The sequence below is a fragment of the Podarcis pityusensis genome, assembly GCF_964106645.2.
Source record: "Podarcis pityusensis genome assembly, chromosome: 12".
NCBI classification, from domain to species: Eukaryota; Metazoa; Chordata; class Lepidosauria; order Squamata; family Lacertidae; genus Podarcis; species Podarcis pityusensis.
The window spans coordinates 2,745,657-2,764,344 of record NC_138037.1 but is presented as its reverse complement, the minus strand read 5'-3'; the positions used below and the strand labels follow the sequence as shown (position 1 = coordinate 2,764,344).

The 18,688-nt window shown below is 44.4% G+C and overlaps 1 protein-coding gene across 2 annotated transcripts in view; it reads right to left on the bottom strand.

The window, feature by feature from the left end:
- Nucleotides 1–18,280, bottom strand: part of LOC308459033 (KAT8 regulatory NSL complex subunit 1-like) — a 45,688-nt gene extending 27,408 nt beyond the window's left edge. Inside the window, exons 1-3 of one of the 2 annotated variants that reach the window (XM_080974046.1) lie at nt 17,658–18,280; nt 2,042–2,183; nt 958–1,158 (exon numbers count right to left, since the gene is read on the bottom strand). In XM_080974046.1, the coding sequence (XP_080830172.1) occupies nt 958–1,158; nt 2,042–2,183; nt 17,658–18,166 (852 nt within the window). In that variant the 5' untranslated portion in view covers nt 18,167–18,280. The remainder of the gene's footprint in view (nt 1–957; nt 1,159–2,041; nt 2,184–17,657) is intronic. The other variant, XM_080974047.1, reaches the window with a different exon arrangement.
- Nucleotides 18,281–18,688: the final 408 nt, after the last annotated feature.

Below are 18,688 nucleotides of genomic sequence, written 5' to 3'. Positions count from 1 at the left end.
GCAGCTGAGAAATCCAAATGAAAAATGAGCACATGGTGAAAATCAGTGACTATCAAAAGATGTCCCAGAAGAAATGAGGTAAACTCTGGATATCATGTGCTCAGGAGCTATAAGAGAATACCTACCATTCCCCAGAAAGCTAATACAGTATGGAAAGAACAGTGTAAGTTATTGGGAAAACTGTTACTTCTTAGTTCAAACCCCAGTTCAGTCTCCTATTTATGAGTTGTCCTGGGACAAGTTTCTCAGCCTTCGTTTCACTGCTTTTAAAAAGTAGTCACCATATTATTACAAAAGCAGCAGGCTTTACACACTTTGTAAAGGTATAAAATCTGTTTTAAAGATGCCATTGGGGGAAAGCCTCTTAAGATGAAATCTATCACTGTTTGTCCAGAACTCTTTTATAATTATATCCTTTTTATTGTATTTAGCAAGAGAAGCAGACCCCCACTCTATGCAGCCCCTCCACCAAGAACACAAATTTAAATCTGCCTCCTCCAAGGTCAAGAGCAAAATTTCCCAGGAGCCTCACCCATGTAAGCCCTTTCAAAAACACTCCCAGGGGACTATATCACAAATAAAACTTAAGATTCCATTTCTGTTTTATCTGGGACATAATATCTGGTAAAAGGAAGGCCAGATGAATGAAGAGAAGTTGTTTGTGAATACAGTATCCACCAAGACTTTTTAGCAATTTTTCTAATGCAGGTGTGGGGTGGAAATCCTAATCCTGCTTTCATTAGAAACCAGCACCAATTTAGTCACTTATACTCACCCTGTACATCTACAGGATTTTTTTTTAAAAAACCGCATTACATTTCTAGACACCCATCAATCAAGCACATGAGTTATTTCAAGCCTCAATCCAAGGCAATGCAGATTTTAAAGACTGGAACACACATTGTTAATCAATATCTTTGCACAAAAGGAGTCTACTGCCACAGTTTATACACTGACCTGTTTCTCTGCATTCTGCAGGAGGTAGGAAGGGATACAGGGAGACAAGTCACACTGCCTGTCCCCAGTAGGCACCTTCAGGTGGGAGGAGGGTGGCGGCAGTATTTTATTTTTCCTGGAGTTCACCACAGCTGCAGAACCTAGACGACTCTGTTGTCTCATCACATCCTCGTGCTGGAGATCACCCAAGACAACAGGGCCCTAAAGAATAAAAAAGGACATTATTCACGTGTGATTTTTAAGACATCTGAAAGGCAGCCTGTTCAGGGAAGTTTTTAGTGTGTGATGTTGTATTGTTCTTTTGCTATTTTTTGAGGAAACCCAGTGGCATATAAATTATTATTGTTACTACTACTACTGAATTACTTTATATTTGTTTATTATTCACCAAAGATAGCAAAAATGGGGCTGGGACTTACAAAGCTGTTTGGCTGCAGTGCCCCTAATATTTTGCTAATCCATGCACATGAAGGATTGCACAGTTGACAGATTTTTATTCACTCAAGATCTTTCCCTTCCTGCCTCCCTAAATCTTCCATAAGCAAAAATGTTTGGTAGCAGTAGGGGGCATGCAGGATATCTGCTTTTAGATAAACTTCCTGTAGCTTTGCCTGTTAGCGCAAAAGAGCTGCAGCCAGTAAATGCCCTTAATCAGGTCCCAGACAGAAGCAGACTGACCCAGATAACCACCACTGTTTGTTTCACCAGGGCTCAGACAGTTTTCTAAATGTCCCGTGTTGTCCACTTCTTCAACACCAGTGTAGAAATATTCCATGTGCCCAGTTGCAGCTGACATGTTATTAACATAATTCTGATTGCTTTAAAAAAACAGTTGCAGGAAGACCTGAGGCGGAATTGGACCTCACAACAGGCTAAAAAATAATAACAGCTAGCCACAAAGCCCAGCTGCAACTTGCAGCTCTATTATACCACAGTGAGGGCCTTACCTTATAGCGTGCATTAACTACATCATAGTCAACCTGCTCCTGAACTCCCAAAATAAACTGTGATCCAAACCTTGGTATAGTTCCTGAATAAGAGGTTAGAGAATGAGATACTTCTCAAAAGAAGAAAGCTGGCCTACCTTATTGGCACGGAGCTGCTTGTAAACATCAGTCTGCTGCCTTATACGATATTCCAAGTCAGAAACCTGAGCCTGCAGCCATGTCCATCGACATATAATGGCCGCTCTTTCCATTGCCCACTGGCGCTCTGCTAGGCGTCGTCTGAAAAACAAGCATTTGCATGTTGTTAGTACAACAACCTATGAAATCACTGGTGCCAAATTCTAGCTATTAAGACTGTTAAAGGGAAAAAAATTCTGGGGTGAGAGACTACTCAACAGCCCAGCTTGTCGGGGTGCAAGTCCCCCATGGGTCTACGTGGTCAGTAAAAGACGAAAGTTCCAGCCAAGTAATTTGGAGCAAAACAGCAGTCAGTAGACCATGGTCTTTATTGTTGCGCAACAGGCGCCCAAAGGAGTAAGAACCCCCAGCATGGGGTGACATCCTCTTTTAAAAATTCCCTCTTTCCCCCAGAATACACTTTGAGAGGCATTATTGATACTTCATCACTAAATCACTAGCATGTCACAAATGGGAGGGGTATACAAGGGTTACAGAAGTTCAACATTAGGTTACTTTATCAGACACCTTTCCCAACACCTCTTAAGGACCCATCACCGAAAGAACAATAAAACTCCTTACATATCCTTGCCCTCAGGAGACTTGTCTGGAGATGGGCCTTCAGAACACCTGACTTGCTAAACTGCTTCTGTAGACATCTATTGTGTCCCCTTTGGTCACTCCCTGGGTTGGGGGCCCTGTCTCACACTTGGGGAATTATGGCAGGATGCCCTGTTCCTGCTGCTTAAGTGACTTCCTGCTTCTTGGTTCACTGGGGGAGGTGGAGCCCAAATTCACCTTTCTTTAATGGTTAAAATGGTGTTGGAATGAGGAGAGTTGGTTAAAGTATGGATTTTCTATAAATTTATAAAGCTAAGTATCTTCCCTGAGCTGTCAAGTCGAAAGGATACATTCAGGCATAATATTTGTAACACTGAAATAACTTTAAAGATGTGCTCCCCACATGTCATTTCCGTAACAAAACTATGGTGTTCATTACTATAGAATGTGGTCACAGTCACCATTTTAGATCTGCCTTCTGTGAATTTCCCAAAGCGCTAGTTAGCCACTGTGGGAAATAAACGGACCCTCTATCTGATCCAGCAGGACTCTTTTTCTTAAGGGTCTATTTAGTGCTGCTATTAAAGCTAAACAGAACCTCCATTTTCAGATGCTGTTATGTTAATGAATGGCAAATGCTGGTGACATAACAGAGAGTTACTGCCTTTGTGCCACTGCCTGCAAGCATCTAGTTTGCCACTGTTGGAAGCAGAATGTTGAACCAGATGGAAGCTCTTTCTGATCTAGCATGCAGAAGCAACCCAAATATTTCTGTCACCTTGCTCCTATAAAAAGTAAATTATAGAAGGCACCTAGATGTCTTTTTCTTTGAACAGTAAAGGCAGAATATGGGGTATCTAGCTACAAAGCACTTAGACCCACCGCCAACTTAACGTAGCAACAAGGAATAAAAAGCGAGACCCAGGCTTTTCAAGCCTTCTCTGGAATTGCAAACAAGTAAAAAAGCAACATTACTTAGCCAAAATTGTTCACTAGACTACAGACTTTTAAATCAAAATAACACACACCAAACCTGGGGGGGGGGGGGGGAGAGAGAGAGAGAGAGAGAGAGAGAGAGAGAGAGAGAGAGAGAGATGGTTGAGAATCAGTCCATAGTTTTGTTCAGTCAAGAAGTGACCTCAAAAAATTAAACATCCAAGAAATTTTAAATGTGGTTGTTTCCAAGCTTCCTTCATTGGGGGATCAAGTTATATCATAGCTCCTCTCCTGCATGTTACTATATTCAATGGCCCTGAACCAATGACTATACCACACGAAAGTAACTATAACCATGCCAACCATCTATGAAAGGGTGTGAGCATTATTTTCTTGGGGCCACAGAACACATGATTTTCTGGCTATCTATCAAGCAACCTGCAAAACTACTCAGATAATTATTATTTTGCTCCTCTGAAACGCTGTGTACACTAATGGTGTCAAAACATAAGAATATCACACATTCTGCATCATCACTATTCTTCTTTAAGATGAGTAACTGTTTTATCCTATGTAAGTGTTAATTATAAAACTGTTAGTGCTTTTCAGATATGCAATTGCTATTAGAACAACACTTTGCTGTGTTAAAATGCCACATTGATAGCTGTCTCGCTATGCCTTTTTCATGGGTCAAACATCGTAAAGAATTGCAAAAAGTCAAGAATGCATATATTAAATGGTAGTCCAGATTTAACTGCATAACTGGGTTGTCAGATAGAAAAAGCAGGGGCAAGATGTGACACTCTATCCTGACAGCTGGCAGAACCCACATGAGAATAATTTTCACTTAGGGCTGGGCACCCTCTGCCTGAGGATTCCAGACTTCTGGAACAATAGCAAGCTTCTTTTCGAATCCCCGTGACGGGGTGAGCTCCCATTGCTCAGTCCCAGCTCCTGCCAACCTAGCAGTTCGAAAGCACGTCAAAGTGCAAGTAGATAAATAGCTACCGCTCTAGCGGGAAGATAAACAGTGTTTCCGTGCGCTGCTCTGGTTTGCCAGAAGAGGCTTAGTCATGCTGGCCACATGACCCGGATAAACTGTCTGCGGACAAACGCCGGGTCCCTCAGCCAGTAAAGCGAGATGAGCACGGCAACCCCAGAGTTGTCCGCGACTCGACTTAACGGTCAGGGGTCCCTTTACCTTTTAATGAGAGGGACTGCATTTCAAGTCTTCTTGAAGATGACATGTGAATTTAACATAATGATGTATTACTGCTGTTAAGAAATTCATGGTTGGTAACTATTTGACTGTCTATTGAAAAAGGTATGGAGGGAGCACATCTCTCATGTCAACCTGGCTGGAGAAAGTTTTTTGAGGAGAAGGCAATGCAATTGTTTTGAACATACTGCATTTCCTCCCCTCATGATGCTGTAAATGACCTAGCATCTTGGAATACAATTTATCAAAAACTTCACCATAATCCAAGAGGGCTCTTCAGCACAGCTCATAAAACAGAACCATCAACAGAAAGGAGAATTAGAATAAGCACAACATGCACATTTTGTGGGTGTCCTAAAGCCATCTAATCTATGCATCTGCTCCTTTTATGAGTTAGTATTATACTTATATGGCAGACAGCTTTTTCAGCCTATTAACATTTGATTTCCATAGCCCTGGAATGACCTCTAGGTTACTGGAACTGAGCACACTGCTAAGCCAGGTCTTCATTTTATTTGCGAGTGCTAAATCAACTAGGTCTGCAAAAGACACAGAACGATACTACTATACTGGTGATCAAGCAGAAGCGCAGTCAACACAGCCTGAGTAACTACAGCTTCGTGAGCAAGAATGTGCCTCAACAGCACCCGTACTTAAAACAGTAAGACCTAGCTAACTCAAAGAAGCAGACTCACTTCCACGTTGGTGACTATCATAGTATTCATATATATGATTTCAAAGTCTTAGATAGCCGTGTAGGAACAAACAGTACAAGAAGTTGCTGCATTATGCAATATTACTGATTCAAACCATGCTCACATAAGCAAATGTGAACAGAATTTGAGAAGGAATAATCAGAACAACACATGCTAAAAAATGGCACCAGTAAATCAGAAAATGTGTATCCACAGAATTCCATCCATCTGTAAATGGCACAAGGAGACATTTCTGAGTTAACCACTTCACACTCATCAAATGAGCTTGTGCTGAAATTTGGAACAATAATCACTTTTCCCAACTACATTTGATACAGAGATGCAATAGGACTGAGATCTCTGAAGAGAGAAACTCCGGCGCTCAGACAAGACACATTTAATACTACTGCTGTGCCTGTCCCCCATGGCTGCAATCTGGTGGTCTTTCATCTTTTTCCTCCCTGTCACTGACATTTAGGCTGGAATCCTACACATACAACAGAAAGTAAGTCCCACTGATTTCAGCTGTGCTTACTTATGAGTAGAAACGACAAGGACTGTGCTATTTAAATTATATACTGTATTTCTTTGTGCCAACTTTGATTTCCCAGGTATGAAAATGTTTTTCTAAATCCATCAAGCCTGAAGTCGGGGCGAGCCAACTTCAGACTTGATGGATGTACTTTGTTTTTGTTTGTTTTTTGTCTAGAACTTTTGTGGTTCATCAACTGAAACCAGAACATCAAGTCCTGGGAGGGGGGCTTCTGTAAACTCAGAAATAAGGAACAGACTAAGCTCAACAATTTGTTTTAAATGTCAGAACTGGGCTCAGAAGCCTTGGACAAAGATTCACACAAATATTAATGCTTGCTTTTCCTCCATGCTTGCTTTATTCAAAGAAGGCTAATTTATATTTTTCTAAGCCTCTCAGCAGCTGCTGTTGCTAAAACGTTGCAAATTGCCCCAAGATCTACTAGATCTCAATCTATTTTCTGCCCAGTCCTACTCCAAAATATGAATCACTATTATTCAATCTCGAAATAGAACACATCTGGATGGTAAATAGCCTAGTAACACCTTAGAGACTAACTGGTTTATTGTGCCAGAATCGCATTGGATAGCACCTTCTGAACTGTAAGTTTACTGTAATGGAAACTAATACAATTTGGCAAATTACCGGCACACCCCAAACCTTTGTACTAGAAAGCATGCTCCATGAAAACCTTCAAGGACAAACAAGAGCTTTATCCATACAATGTTAAAATTCTTAACAATATAATACCTGAATCAAGCAAATATATTAGGGAAGGACCATAGTTCAGTAATGTTTTGCATTCAGACAGTCTTTAGTTCATTCATTCTGCAGCATCTCTCCAGTAGGAATGTGAAAAACAAGTCTGAAAACTTGGGCAGCCTCTGCCAGTCAAAGTAGGAGTGGGAAACTTCAGGCTCAAATACCCTCTCAGGTTACAACCCCTGACTGGCTCTGCTCTGTACCCTTCCTGATTGTTATGAAAATACCTCTTGCTTTCCCAAGAAAGCAATTTTCTGTGCACACAGAAGCCTCTTGACTTTTGCATGGCTCCAATGTTGCCTACCTCAGCCAAGGAAAAAGCTACACCCATTGTTCCACTCACTTTAACCTCTCGCCCTGCTCTCCCACAAGTGCACAGCCTCTGGAAGGTTGCCCATAAGAGAATGGAGCCCTCAGACTGAAATGGTGCCCCTACCCCCAATGCAGACAATTTTGAGCAAGTGGGCCAATGACCTAACTACTGCAGTAAAGTGATCTCCTACGTGCCTGTCTTTATTATTCTGGTAAACCGAAGAGAGTTTTCCAGTCAGATGGATAAACATTTCAAACACACTCAACAAAATAAAAGGTCATCTCCTTTCACCTGTAACTCTCTTCCACATTTCATTATATAAAGAACTCAAACTAGGACATCGTTCCCACACCATTAATCCACAACTGAAACCTTCTAATCAGCCAGATAAGATGTAGATAAGGAGAATTCTGAACCTTCAGAGGAGCAAATGAAAGCCAATGCACTGTGCCTGAAAATTAAACTAAGGTTAACGAACCGCATAAACGAAAACAGAAATCCCGGGGGGGGGGGGGGGCGGAATGGTTCATCTGTTCCTAGTAAACCCTGGGATCCTGTCTCTTTGACGCAGGAAGATATATTTTCCTAACATCATCATTGCACAGGCTGAATTTAGGCAGTTTTACACACAATCCTCCCACCCAACCCCAAGCAACAAATGCCTAAGGTCACTAACTCTGGTATCTGTGGGGGAGGCCACTTCTCTGCTATATTAAAAAAAGAAAGCAGCAGCAAACTTTCGTTTTTAAGTAATCTGCTTTTTGCTCATAAAAAGAAGTCGCTCTTCTCCCCGTTTCTCTTCAGAGTGAAGACCAGGCTAGTAAGCAATAGAAAGCAAAGAGTAAGGCTACCATAACTTCCGTCACAGAGCTGCAAAATGCTGATGACAATGTAGTGTGTGCACACTCACAGGATGACCTCCAAACCATCCTAAATACCTTCACAGCTTATAGAAAAGCTTGGTCTATTCCTCAATATAACAAAAAAAAACCCCAAAGTGCTGCACCAACAAGCACAAAACAACCCCCTCTGCAGCACCACAAATCCAACTTAACGATGTGATGTTGGACAGTGTTGATCACTTTTCCTACCTGGGCAGTTATCCCTCCACAAGGGCTGTAGATGTGGAAATCCTGCATCGTTTGAGCTCTGCGAGTGCAGTTTTCTCCCAACTGAAGCACAGGAGTGTTTGAGGATCAAGACATCCACAAAATGGACATCATCCAAAATGCTGGTTTACAAAGCTACTGCACCACCAACTTTACTGTACGCTTGTGAAACATGGACCACTTATAAACTTCAACTCCTCAGAAGATTCCATCAATGGTGTCTCAGAAAAAATGTGCGCATCACTTGGGAAGACAGGCGAACTAATGTCAGCGTACTGGAAGACGCGAAGATCACCAGTCTCAAAGCAATGATTCTTCAACATCAACTTCGCTGGACTGGTCATGTTGTGCGGATGCCTGATTATCGCCTTCCAAAGCAACTACTCTATTCCGAACTTAAAAATGGAAAGTGAAATACTGGTGGACAACAAAAGAGGTTTAAAGACGCTCTCAAGGCAAATCTTTTAAAAATGCAGTATAAGCATGGATAATTGGGAAACACCGGCCTGCGAGTGCTCCGATTGGAGAAAAGTCTCTACCAAAGGCATCATGGACTTTGAAGAAGCATGAACTCAGGACAAGAGGCAGAAACGAGCTAAGGGGAAGCCATGTTTGGCAAATCCTCATCTTGATCAACTCGCACCCAGAAACCTATGTCCTCACTGTGGATGGACGTGTGGATCCAGAATTGGCCTCCACAGCCACTTACAGACACAACATTAAGACTGTGTTCATGAAAGACAATCTTACTCGGCTACGAATGATCGCCAAAGAAGTAGTAGTAGTAACTGCTGGATAGTATGGGGGGTGCTTATTGACAAGGATAGCAAAATGCTATTTCATTATCACTTCTCAGATGAGACAATTTATTTCTGGTGTTTCAAGAGGAAGCCTAACCCTCAAGAGGTGACTTGCATGGAAGCTGTGGGGAAAGAGGAATGGCTGAAAGCAGCCTCTCTCCCCATTCCACTGAAGGATGCATTCAATCAACCAACTGAAGGTCACTTACTGGATATTACCACCCAAAGCAAGCAGAGGAAGGCACCCACCCCAGCTTCTTACTCACCACATTTCTATTTCAAAACATAATTTATCTGCCCACCCCAAATACTGAAGCAGCTCTCTGGAGTTGCTTGTTCTCTGACCAATGAATGGGACCAGGCTGACTTGTGGAGATCTTCTCAATGGTCATTTCGTCTTCTGGCGAAGGACATAGTATACTTCCCTTCTGCTCAACAACCTCAACTCTCTAGTTACTAAATATGAAAGCATTCAATGTAGTTTCATCAGCTATTCCATTAGCTCTGCTGGGTGTCTAGATGCCTTTTGGCTCTGCTTCTCCCACATCCGTCACCTTGTTCAGATTCCCTTTAATGGTTTCCATCCTAGGTGGTTGAACTGTAATTTTAAGAACTGGTGCCAGCATTTCCTTTTTTCCTCCTTTCTTCCCATCCATTTGTCTGTAGACTGGGATCATTTATCAGAGCCTATCTATCATGCAGCATTTCACTCACCTGACCAGCAGGAATTATGGCTGGAAGTGAACAGCATCCTCCAGTATTGTCAGCCTCTTGCTAACTTGTCCTGAACATAATTTTACTTCCTATCTTAGCTTAAAATTAGTCAAGGAAAATTATGAAACAAAGCAAGTATATCCAGAATGAGATCTAAAAGAAAAAATTAAACTCAAATTTAAAAATGGGACTGGCAATACACAAATCATTCTTCTGTTTTGTAACCCAATGTAGTTTTTTCCTGTGCAGGCATCCAGTTGCCAGAAATGTTCCTAGAAAACAGTCTTCTGTGAACTGTGACACTAAATACAGGTTAAGACAAACAAACCTTTTCACTTTCTGTAATGACTCACTCCGAGTGATACAACAGACTTCCACGAGGACATGAAAAACTCAATTCAGATTACAGCATCTTCTCAATTGGTAAACAGCAAATAAATACACCCTTAAATGGAGCAAGCCAGAAATGTGATTTGGAATTCTAGCTGCTTTGCAACTTCCTAGACTGACGGCTTAAGATTTGGACTGTATCTTAACTGTAATACATGGGTTGCCTTTTCTACATTTTTGGCTCCTTAAGCTTATGACACATTTGTCCTTTGTCATCTAACTCTCTTGTTGACTTATCTGCATTTCTTTTTACATCTGCACACAGTGGCTTACTTTAAATAATGGAATTTCTATTCTACCTTTCTAAATTTCAATCAAAGTGGCTTACAAATAAAGAAAAAGCAAAAAGAGTTTTGAAGCAGTGATACATCCTTAAAAGCTATATCCTGAAAGAGTCTGCTGAAATGCAAGTTTCACTTCTCACCTAAAACTGAGCAACAGTACAGCCTAACTTACTTCTGGGTGCAAAAATAAAACAGCCCACTCTCTGGTGCCCACTTGGTTCAGATTCCTGGGGATAGGGGGAGGCAGCAGAGCAACTCTTGAAAGTAAGTTTCTGGGGAGGCTCATTAGTCATTCCTAAGTGATTCCTCTGGTCTCAGATCTCTAGAACTTTAAAAGCTCAAAAACAGCATCTTGAATTGACACCGGAAGCCAACTGCTAACCACTGCAGCTGGTAAAGGGTCTGTTCCTCAGGATACATGGCTATGGTTTGCTTATGTTAGTCACCTTATGTTTGCAAATATTACGCACTTTATCCAACTCGGACCCTGCAATCATCCTGAGGCCCTTCTTTGTGTGCCCACTTTGTACCTCCTCTACTCCTGGATACACCAAGAGCAACCAACTTAGAGATGTGAAGGCCTGGGAGGAGGGGGTGGAAAGGTTTTTCCTGCATCTTCATATCTCTAAACCACAAGTGTTTGCTTATTCTGTTATCCAAACAGAGGCTCATGGTTTGTTTCTCTCCAAACCATGATCGGCAGCCAAGCTTCATTCTTTGCTTCCCACAAACCACAAGCCTAATTCAGATGATAGCAGTGGGGGAGGAACAAAGCAGGTAACAAGCACACTACTCATTCATGCTCAACCATAGCTAAACATGAATGCAATGTGCAGACATAACCACTATGAACATATCCTGCTACATACAAAGGAATATGATTTTAAGTTAGAAGGAGTGAATGATTGCAGAATATATAACCTGAAACAATAATATTCTCTAGCTGCTCTGAAAAGATATCGAGAAATGTAACTTGCTGTAGAAGAGTTAATGCCATTACTCCAAAGAAACACACTTTTACTGTACAGAAGCAAGCTCTGAGAACCACAACAAACTGGAACATAATAGTAAGGTGGATGGTAACTTAGCTGCAAGTAACTTCTGTATGCTATACAGATTATTTCAAGACCTTTATTTATAAAGCACCAACTATTGTACTGGATGCTATATAAATTAAGAACTAGATAGATCCAGACAACATCATTTGCTTCAAGGCTAACTTCCAGCCTACTAAAATGAAACTAATAGTCAAGCTCAGCTTAATATCATTCAAGAGATAATGTGCAGCGGAACAAAGGAAACTCCCATGTCACACCATATTGGTCTATGTAGCTCAGGACTGTCTACACTGATTGACAGTAGCTCTTCAGGCTTTCAGAAATGAACCTTTCCCAGCCCTCCCTGGAGGTGCTGGGGACTGAATCTGGGACCTATTGTAGGCAAAGAAAATGTGCCGTACCACTGAGATATGAAGCTTGCCATTTCAGACTGAAATTAATCAGGTCAGGCTTGTATTCAGAATACTGAGCTACTGTGCCCCTGAGTGGCAAATGGTTCTATACATGAGTCCAAGCCACTTATCCCAAATAAGAAGTTTAACAGGAAGGTGCTTTGTGCAATTAAAGCGGCAAAAGCAGAAACTACTTCCTCAAATTTGTCTATCTTCAGCCAAAACATCAACCGATTAATAATTGCTAATAGTTACACGACACACAAACACAGAGGCTGTTTCAGTTTCTTGGGGTTTTTAAATCAACACAGGAGCCTTATGAGACATTAAATTCCGAGTTAACAATGTACTCAATGCCACCAAGGTATTCCAGGTTCAAACTCAGTATGTGTACACTACACATTACTTGCCATCAGGATACATCAAACTCAAATCACTTGGCCAAACACAAGGTTTTTCCACCACTTTTGGATCATCAACCTTTTCCAAGAAGACTTATTTTTGCTTAGTTGTATGATTTTGAGTTTCTCACATGTGCATGCTGCTCAGGTATAGATGATTAAGGTTCTCACAAAAGAGAGAGGATGCCATAAAAGCCCTTTCTTTCCTCTAGAACAGACACCTGCCAGATTAATGTGTCACACTACAGCTACACACACGAAACCCTAAAGTGTGCCAAAAAGTAGGGTTACTTTCTGAAGCTGTGGCATCTGATAACCCATCTCTGTCCTGTGCAAAGACTTCAGGACAATCAGATCATCATCAGCACAGAGCAAACTTAATAAACAAATGGAAAGAAAGTAGAATTCATACCTGGGAGAACCTGATTCTAATCAACTACTATCAGTGCTACCAAGTGAGTGTTATTCATTATACTGATTGACTTTGTCTTGAGGGGTTATCGATCATGCAAACTATCATTAACTTGTTTAGTGCCTGATCAGTTTAGTGCCTGCTGCAATGACAAGAGGAAAGAACTCTTAGTAAACTGTGTGCTATTGGATTTCCTCTCTTTCAATTCAAGGAACATGCAAGGAAAGGATTGGAATCTTCTAGTGGGCTCACTAACTACACCTTTTCTATGTACTCTAGTTACCTAATTATTATAATGCACTCTTCATGATGCTAGCCTTAAAGGTGTTCTGAAGCTTCAACTGATACAGAACACTACAAGCAAGTTCCTCATTGGACTTGGTCAGTCAGTAACTCAAATTCTGCTTGATTTACAATAAGCTAAAAAAAGAAGAAGTAGATAATCTATTTAAATTGCTTGTATTCTTTATTTCTGAATCACCCATAACCAAGATTCTCTGCACAATGCACTATAATAAAACCAATAATTACCGTAAATTTCGCTCTATAACACGCAGATTTTTTCTCCTAAAGAGTAAGGGGAAATGTCTGTGCGTGTTATTGAGCGAATGTGTGGACCCTGGCGCTGACTCGCCGGAGCGCAGGGGCAAAATAGGCAAAAATCAAGCAAAAAAAAGATCGGGCGGGCGGGCGGAGGGAAGGGGGAAGGCGGAAGCTTTCCTGCATTCTGCCTCAGGGTCTTACTGCCCACCCGCTTCTGTTGCTGCGTTTGCTCAAACTCAACAAAGAGCAGGGAATCCCCTGTCCTCCTGGCAAGCAGAGGGTTAAGGAAAGGATCGAGTCCTTCCTTCTAATTCTTTCCTAGTCACACTGCGTGCAGGCTCCAGCCCACCACTTCCTCCTCTCCGTGCTCTAGGGACTCGCAGGCAGCCGAAAAGCAAAAGCATGCAGGTGGGAGAGAGAGAGAGAGAGAGAGAGAGGGCTGGCTTGGGGGGGGGGGGGACTTTTGCTTTACAATGGTAGGTTTCTCATTTCTTTTCCAAAAGCAGAGAGCCCTGCCCCCAGGCCCCCTCCAAATTACAGCTTCTCCAAGCAATGTACTGCTGGAGGGAGACAGTATGCTTGTTTGGAAGAGAAACCCTGCTTCCCTGCTCGTAAGTAACAGCAGGCTGGATTGCAGAGTGAGACATGGAAATCTCTGGATTTATATGCTGTATATCAAATATCTTAATCTATACTTTCTACACGCGGCTGGTAAATCAGAATCTCCTGAGCCAGGAGGATTACAGCATCTCTCCTCTCCCCTTCATTAAAAGCCTAATACTCTTCTTTGAAGTATAACGTGAGAATGTTTTTTATATATATTTTTTAAAGTTCTTTTCCTCATTGTGCGCTATACACTGATAATTGCTGCCACAATAACAATTGATTGAAAATGGAATTTAGTCTCCCCCCCCCATAGAGAGCTGTTCTTCAAACGTTTAGCCTTAATACAGTGGCTGATGTAATACCCTTCTGCTTCACTAGGCATTTTATATAGGGACATTAAAATTGATTTTCTATATCTTGGCAGATGAAAAAAAGTGTGTTACATGCCCTATTGCCCAAAAGTGTGCAAGCACAGAGCAAAGGTTGCAGTGACAGAGGTGGCCAAAAAAGAAATACCGTAAATAAAAAAGAAATCATACTTCGTATATCCTGTCTGGCTTGGGGGGGGGGGGGCTTTTGCTTTCCTTCCCTCCCCATTTAAAACGTGGTGACAAAGCACGGATCCACATGGATCCTCAGGATTTTTGCACTGGGTCACCCCAAATTCACCATCAGATCACATTACATGTCCATGGCTACAGTCTGTACCAAAAAAATCACGCACCCACTGTTGCCTGGGGCTGCAATGGTGCAAAAACGTGGTTACAAAGCATGGATCCACATGGATCCTCAGGATTTTTGCATTGGGCTACTCCAAACTCACTGTCAGATCACATGTCTGTGGCCACAGCATGAACCACAAAAATCATACACCCACTGTTTCATTTAGAATATTTTTTTTGTTTTCCTCCTCTAAAAACTACGTGCGTGTTATGGTCTGGTGCGTGTTATAGAGCGAAAAATACGGTAACTAGAAAACTCTTAACACAGCACACAGGTAAGTATGGAATTCGCTACCACACGATGTTGCAATTGCCACCAATTTGGATGGGTTTAAGAGAGGTTTGCACAAATTCACAGGCTATCATTGGCTGCCAGCCATTATGGCTGTATATTACCTCTGGTATTGGAAACTATATGCCTCTGAATACCAGTTGCTGGAAATCACAAGTGGGGAGAGTGCTATGTGTTCATGCACTGCTTGCTGGCTTCCCAGCAAGCCTCTGAGAACAGGATGTTGGGCTAGATGGGGCTTTGGTCAGATCCAGCAGGGCTCTTATGCAATACAGAAGCTTGGCTTATACAGAGTCAGACCACTGGCCGATCTAGTTCAACATTGCCTATACTGAGCAAAGAAGATGGTCTACCACTGAGCTACTGCCAGTCCGTACTTCTGCTGCCATGGGAAGACTTTTTAAATCCTCAACACACTGGGGACTAAGAAACAAAAAGACCACCTTCTCTCACACATGTTATCCTGTAAACTCTGGTCATCAGCATCCCAGACACTCATATGCGAAAGAGCCTTTCCAGTTGTGATGCTAAGTCAACACTGTGGAATGTCCTCTCAAGGCAGGCCCACCTGGTAGTGTCTATAGCTTCAAATGGTAAGTGAAAATCTGGCTTTTTCCTGCCCGTAATTCGTACTGGATTGATAACTGCAGCTGTGCTTACTTTATTTTATGGTGCTTGTTGTTTATTTATTAGCCACAAGTGTTAGTGGCCCCAGGCACTTGAACAAGAAGGACCAACTTTCTTGATACAGATGGGTAGCCGTGTTGGTCTGCCATAGTCGAAATAAAAAAATTCCTTCCTGTAGCACCTTAAAGACCAACTAAGTTAGTTCTTGGTATAAGCTTTCGTGTGCATGCACACTTCTTCAGATACCTGAAATAAATTTTTTTATTTCAACTTTCTTGAAAAACTTCAAAAAACTGAGGCAGGCAAGGTTCCATGCAAAGAGTTTTCCAATTCCTTCAAGAATGTGAACAAAGGAATTTTATCTAAAATACCCAGAAAATATTGTTCCTGCTTCCACTGGGGCAGGGAAGGGGAAAGAGGAGATTAAGAACCATAATGCCAATATTTCACTTTTTAAGAAACCTGAGATATGGTGCAAAATGTGCAGGGATTGGTGTTATTTTTTGTGAGAAACTAACCTGCTCACTAAGAGACGCTGGTGGCGCTGTGGTCTAAACCACTGAGCCTAGGGCTTGCCAATCAAAAGGTCGGCTGTTCGAATCCCCGCCCGCTGCTGGTCCCAGCTCCTGCCAACCTAGCAGTTCAAAAGCACGTCAAAGTGCAAGTAGATAAATAGGTACCGCTCCAGCGGGAAGGTAAACAGTGTGCTGCTCTGGTTTGCCAGAAGCTTAGTCATGCTGGCCACATGACCCGGAAGCTGTACGCCAGCTCCCTCGGTCAATAAAGCGAGATGAGCGCCGCAACACCAGAGTCATCCGCGACTGGACCCAACGGTCAGGGGTCCCTTTACCTTTACCTAACTGTTCATTGCTACACTCTGGAAAAATTACTGCAGACACCCTGACTGTGAAGGCAGAGGTTTCCTATGTAACCTATGCTATCCCCGAAATCTTGTTCTCTGAAGGCTGGAGCTACGAATTCTGGATAATAATCTCAGATAATGTATATTACCACTGGTTGTATAAACTAGTCTATAATGACATGCAGCATATTGTCTTTCACCTTCAGTTTCATTGTTTCCAAAGAACGAACAGAACCAATACTCTTTCACAAAGCTTGCTGCAAGGATGACTTAGACCTTTTCACCATGTGGGAACTGCTTCCCAACCCTAAGAAACAACAGCAAGTGCCATGTGACTATTGCACTATTTCTCATGCCAATGTTGCCTTGTCTCTCAAAACAAACGATTCAGTTGGCATTGGAAATAACTGCATCATTTGCTTGGCCCACATAATTGTCTATTTCAATCTTATCATCTTGCTCAGTTGTTGTTTTTCCCCACCAGCTTTTGTTTCTAGCATTTTAACTGTTTTTCTTGTTAGTCACTCAAGCAGCATTCAGGAAGGAAAGCACAGTACAGACAATAACAAAAAAAAATGTTTTTTTTTACAAAGAAGTCTCCTACAGACATTACCAAAGCAACCTGACACTCAGCCACAAAAGGAGTGATCGTAATTAAGGACCAGCTCTAAGTTCCTTACCTGCATACAGGTCAAAGCTGCCACTGAGCCAACAGATTCTTTCTTTCTTTCTTTCTTTCCCCGCCCATTACACCAAGTAGCTCAAGGCATGGCATTTCGTTGCTCCATTTTATCCACACAACCACCCTGCTTCTTTAGTTCAGGCATGACTCACCCATGGTTACCCGGTTAACTTCACATCTGAGGGGGAATTTGAACCAGGGCCTTCCCCATCCTCGTCTGATATGTTAAGTGGTATACAGCCCTGTGCCGCCTTTAAACATTCCGGGGGTGGCCTGAGTTCGACTCCTACCCCTTCTGTCCACGTGGAAACCACTACTTACTGCGGTAGCATCCCAAGCACATGGCGCCTTCAACCCGCGATCCACACACCATATGGCCACGACATCTCCCACAACTGGCCAGAAATGCAGGGAAAGAGGGAGGCGTTGCGCAAGAGTTGCCTCAGCCCTTGGCCAGAGACTTCGGGCGCGAGGAACAAACTAGGCGCAGCCCCAAAGGGAGCTGCTCGGGCTCCCCATCTGGGCAACGGGAAGAAGGGCGGCCTACCTCACGGGGTTGCTGTGGGGAGGAAGCCCCCTTGGGAAACGAGGAAGTTGAAGCGGGCGCCTTCTGCTTCCTCCAAGGCGGAGGCCGCCTCCCCTCCCGCCTCCCCGGGCAACTCACCCCACGTTGGCGGGGCGCTCCGTCGGCGGCGGCGGCGGCGGCTCGGCGCTCTCGCTGTCCGAGGCCGAGGAGCAGGAGGAGGCCGAGGACGACGACGACGACCCCGAGGAAGCGGACGAGGCCGAGCAGGCGCTGGCGCTGTCGGTGGCGTCCGAGTCGCAGGCGCGCTGGGCGGCGCGGAGGCGGGCGGTGGCGGAGGCGGCCAGCTGCCGCAGCTCCGGGCCCAGCGCGGGCGGCGGAGGCGGAGGCGCCTCGGAGCCCGTCCGCCCGGCCACGCTCCGCGCCAGCCCGGCCAGCTGCTGCCGGACGTGCCGCTCCACCTGCCGGGCCTGCAGCGCCCGCAGGCGGCGGCACAGGCTCCGCGCCCGGCCCCACAGAGAGGCCTGCCGGGCCCGCGCTTCCGCCTGGCGCTGCCGGCGACTCTGCGACCGCCACGGCGGGCCGCTCGCCTCAGGCGCAGCCGCCGCCGCCGCCGCCATGGCGGGCCCGGTCGCAGCCGCCGTCGCCATGAAGGGAGCCGTCGCCTCGGGGCAGGCCGCTCCGCCTCAGCAGCAGCAGCAGCAGCAGCCGCCGCCTCCTCAGCGCCTCAGGGCGGTCCGGGACTCTCCATGGACTCCCGGCCGGGACAATACGAGCTCGCCCGAGACGGCGCGCGCGCGCCCGGCCCAGATATTTCCCTCCCAGCCCGCGCCTCAGCCGCGGCGCACGCATGCGCGTAGGAGCGGGCCGTCGCAGCAAGCCTCTCTCCTCTCTCTCTCGAGCGCGCGCGCGCGCCAAACACTCGGCGAAAACCTCGAGTTGCTGACAGAGCGCGGCCGCCGCAGCCGATAGAGGGCGGTCGCCGCCCTCTGCGCCTGCGCCCCGCAGCCTCTTTCCCCCCCCAACTACTCGCCATCTTGTTACCACGTGAGCACTGGGCGTCGCTGCTGCTCATGCGCCAACGCGCGACCCTCCCATATTCGCTCTTCCGAGGCAGCAGGAGGTGGGAGGGAAGCTCGGGGGAGACGCATGCGCACAACCGTGGCCATGCG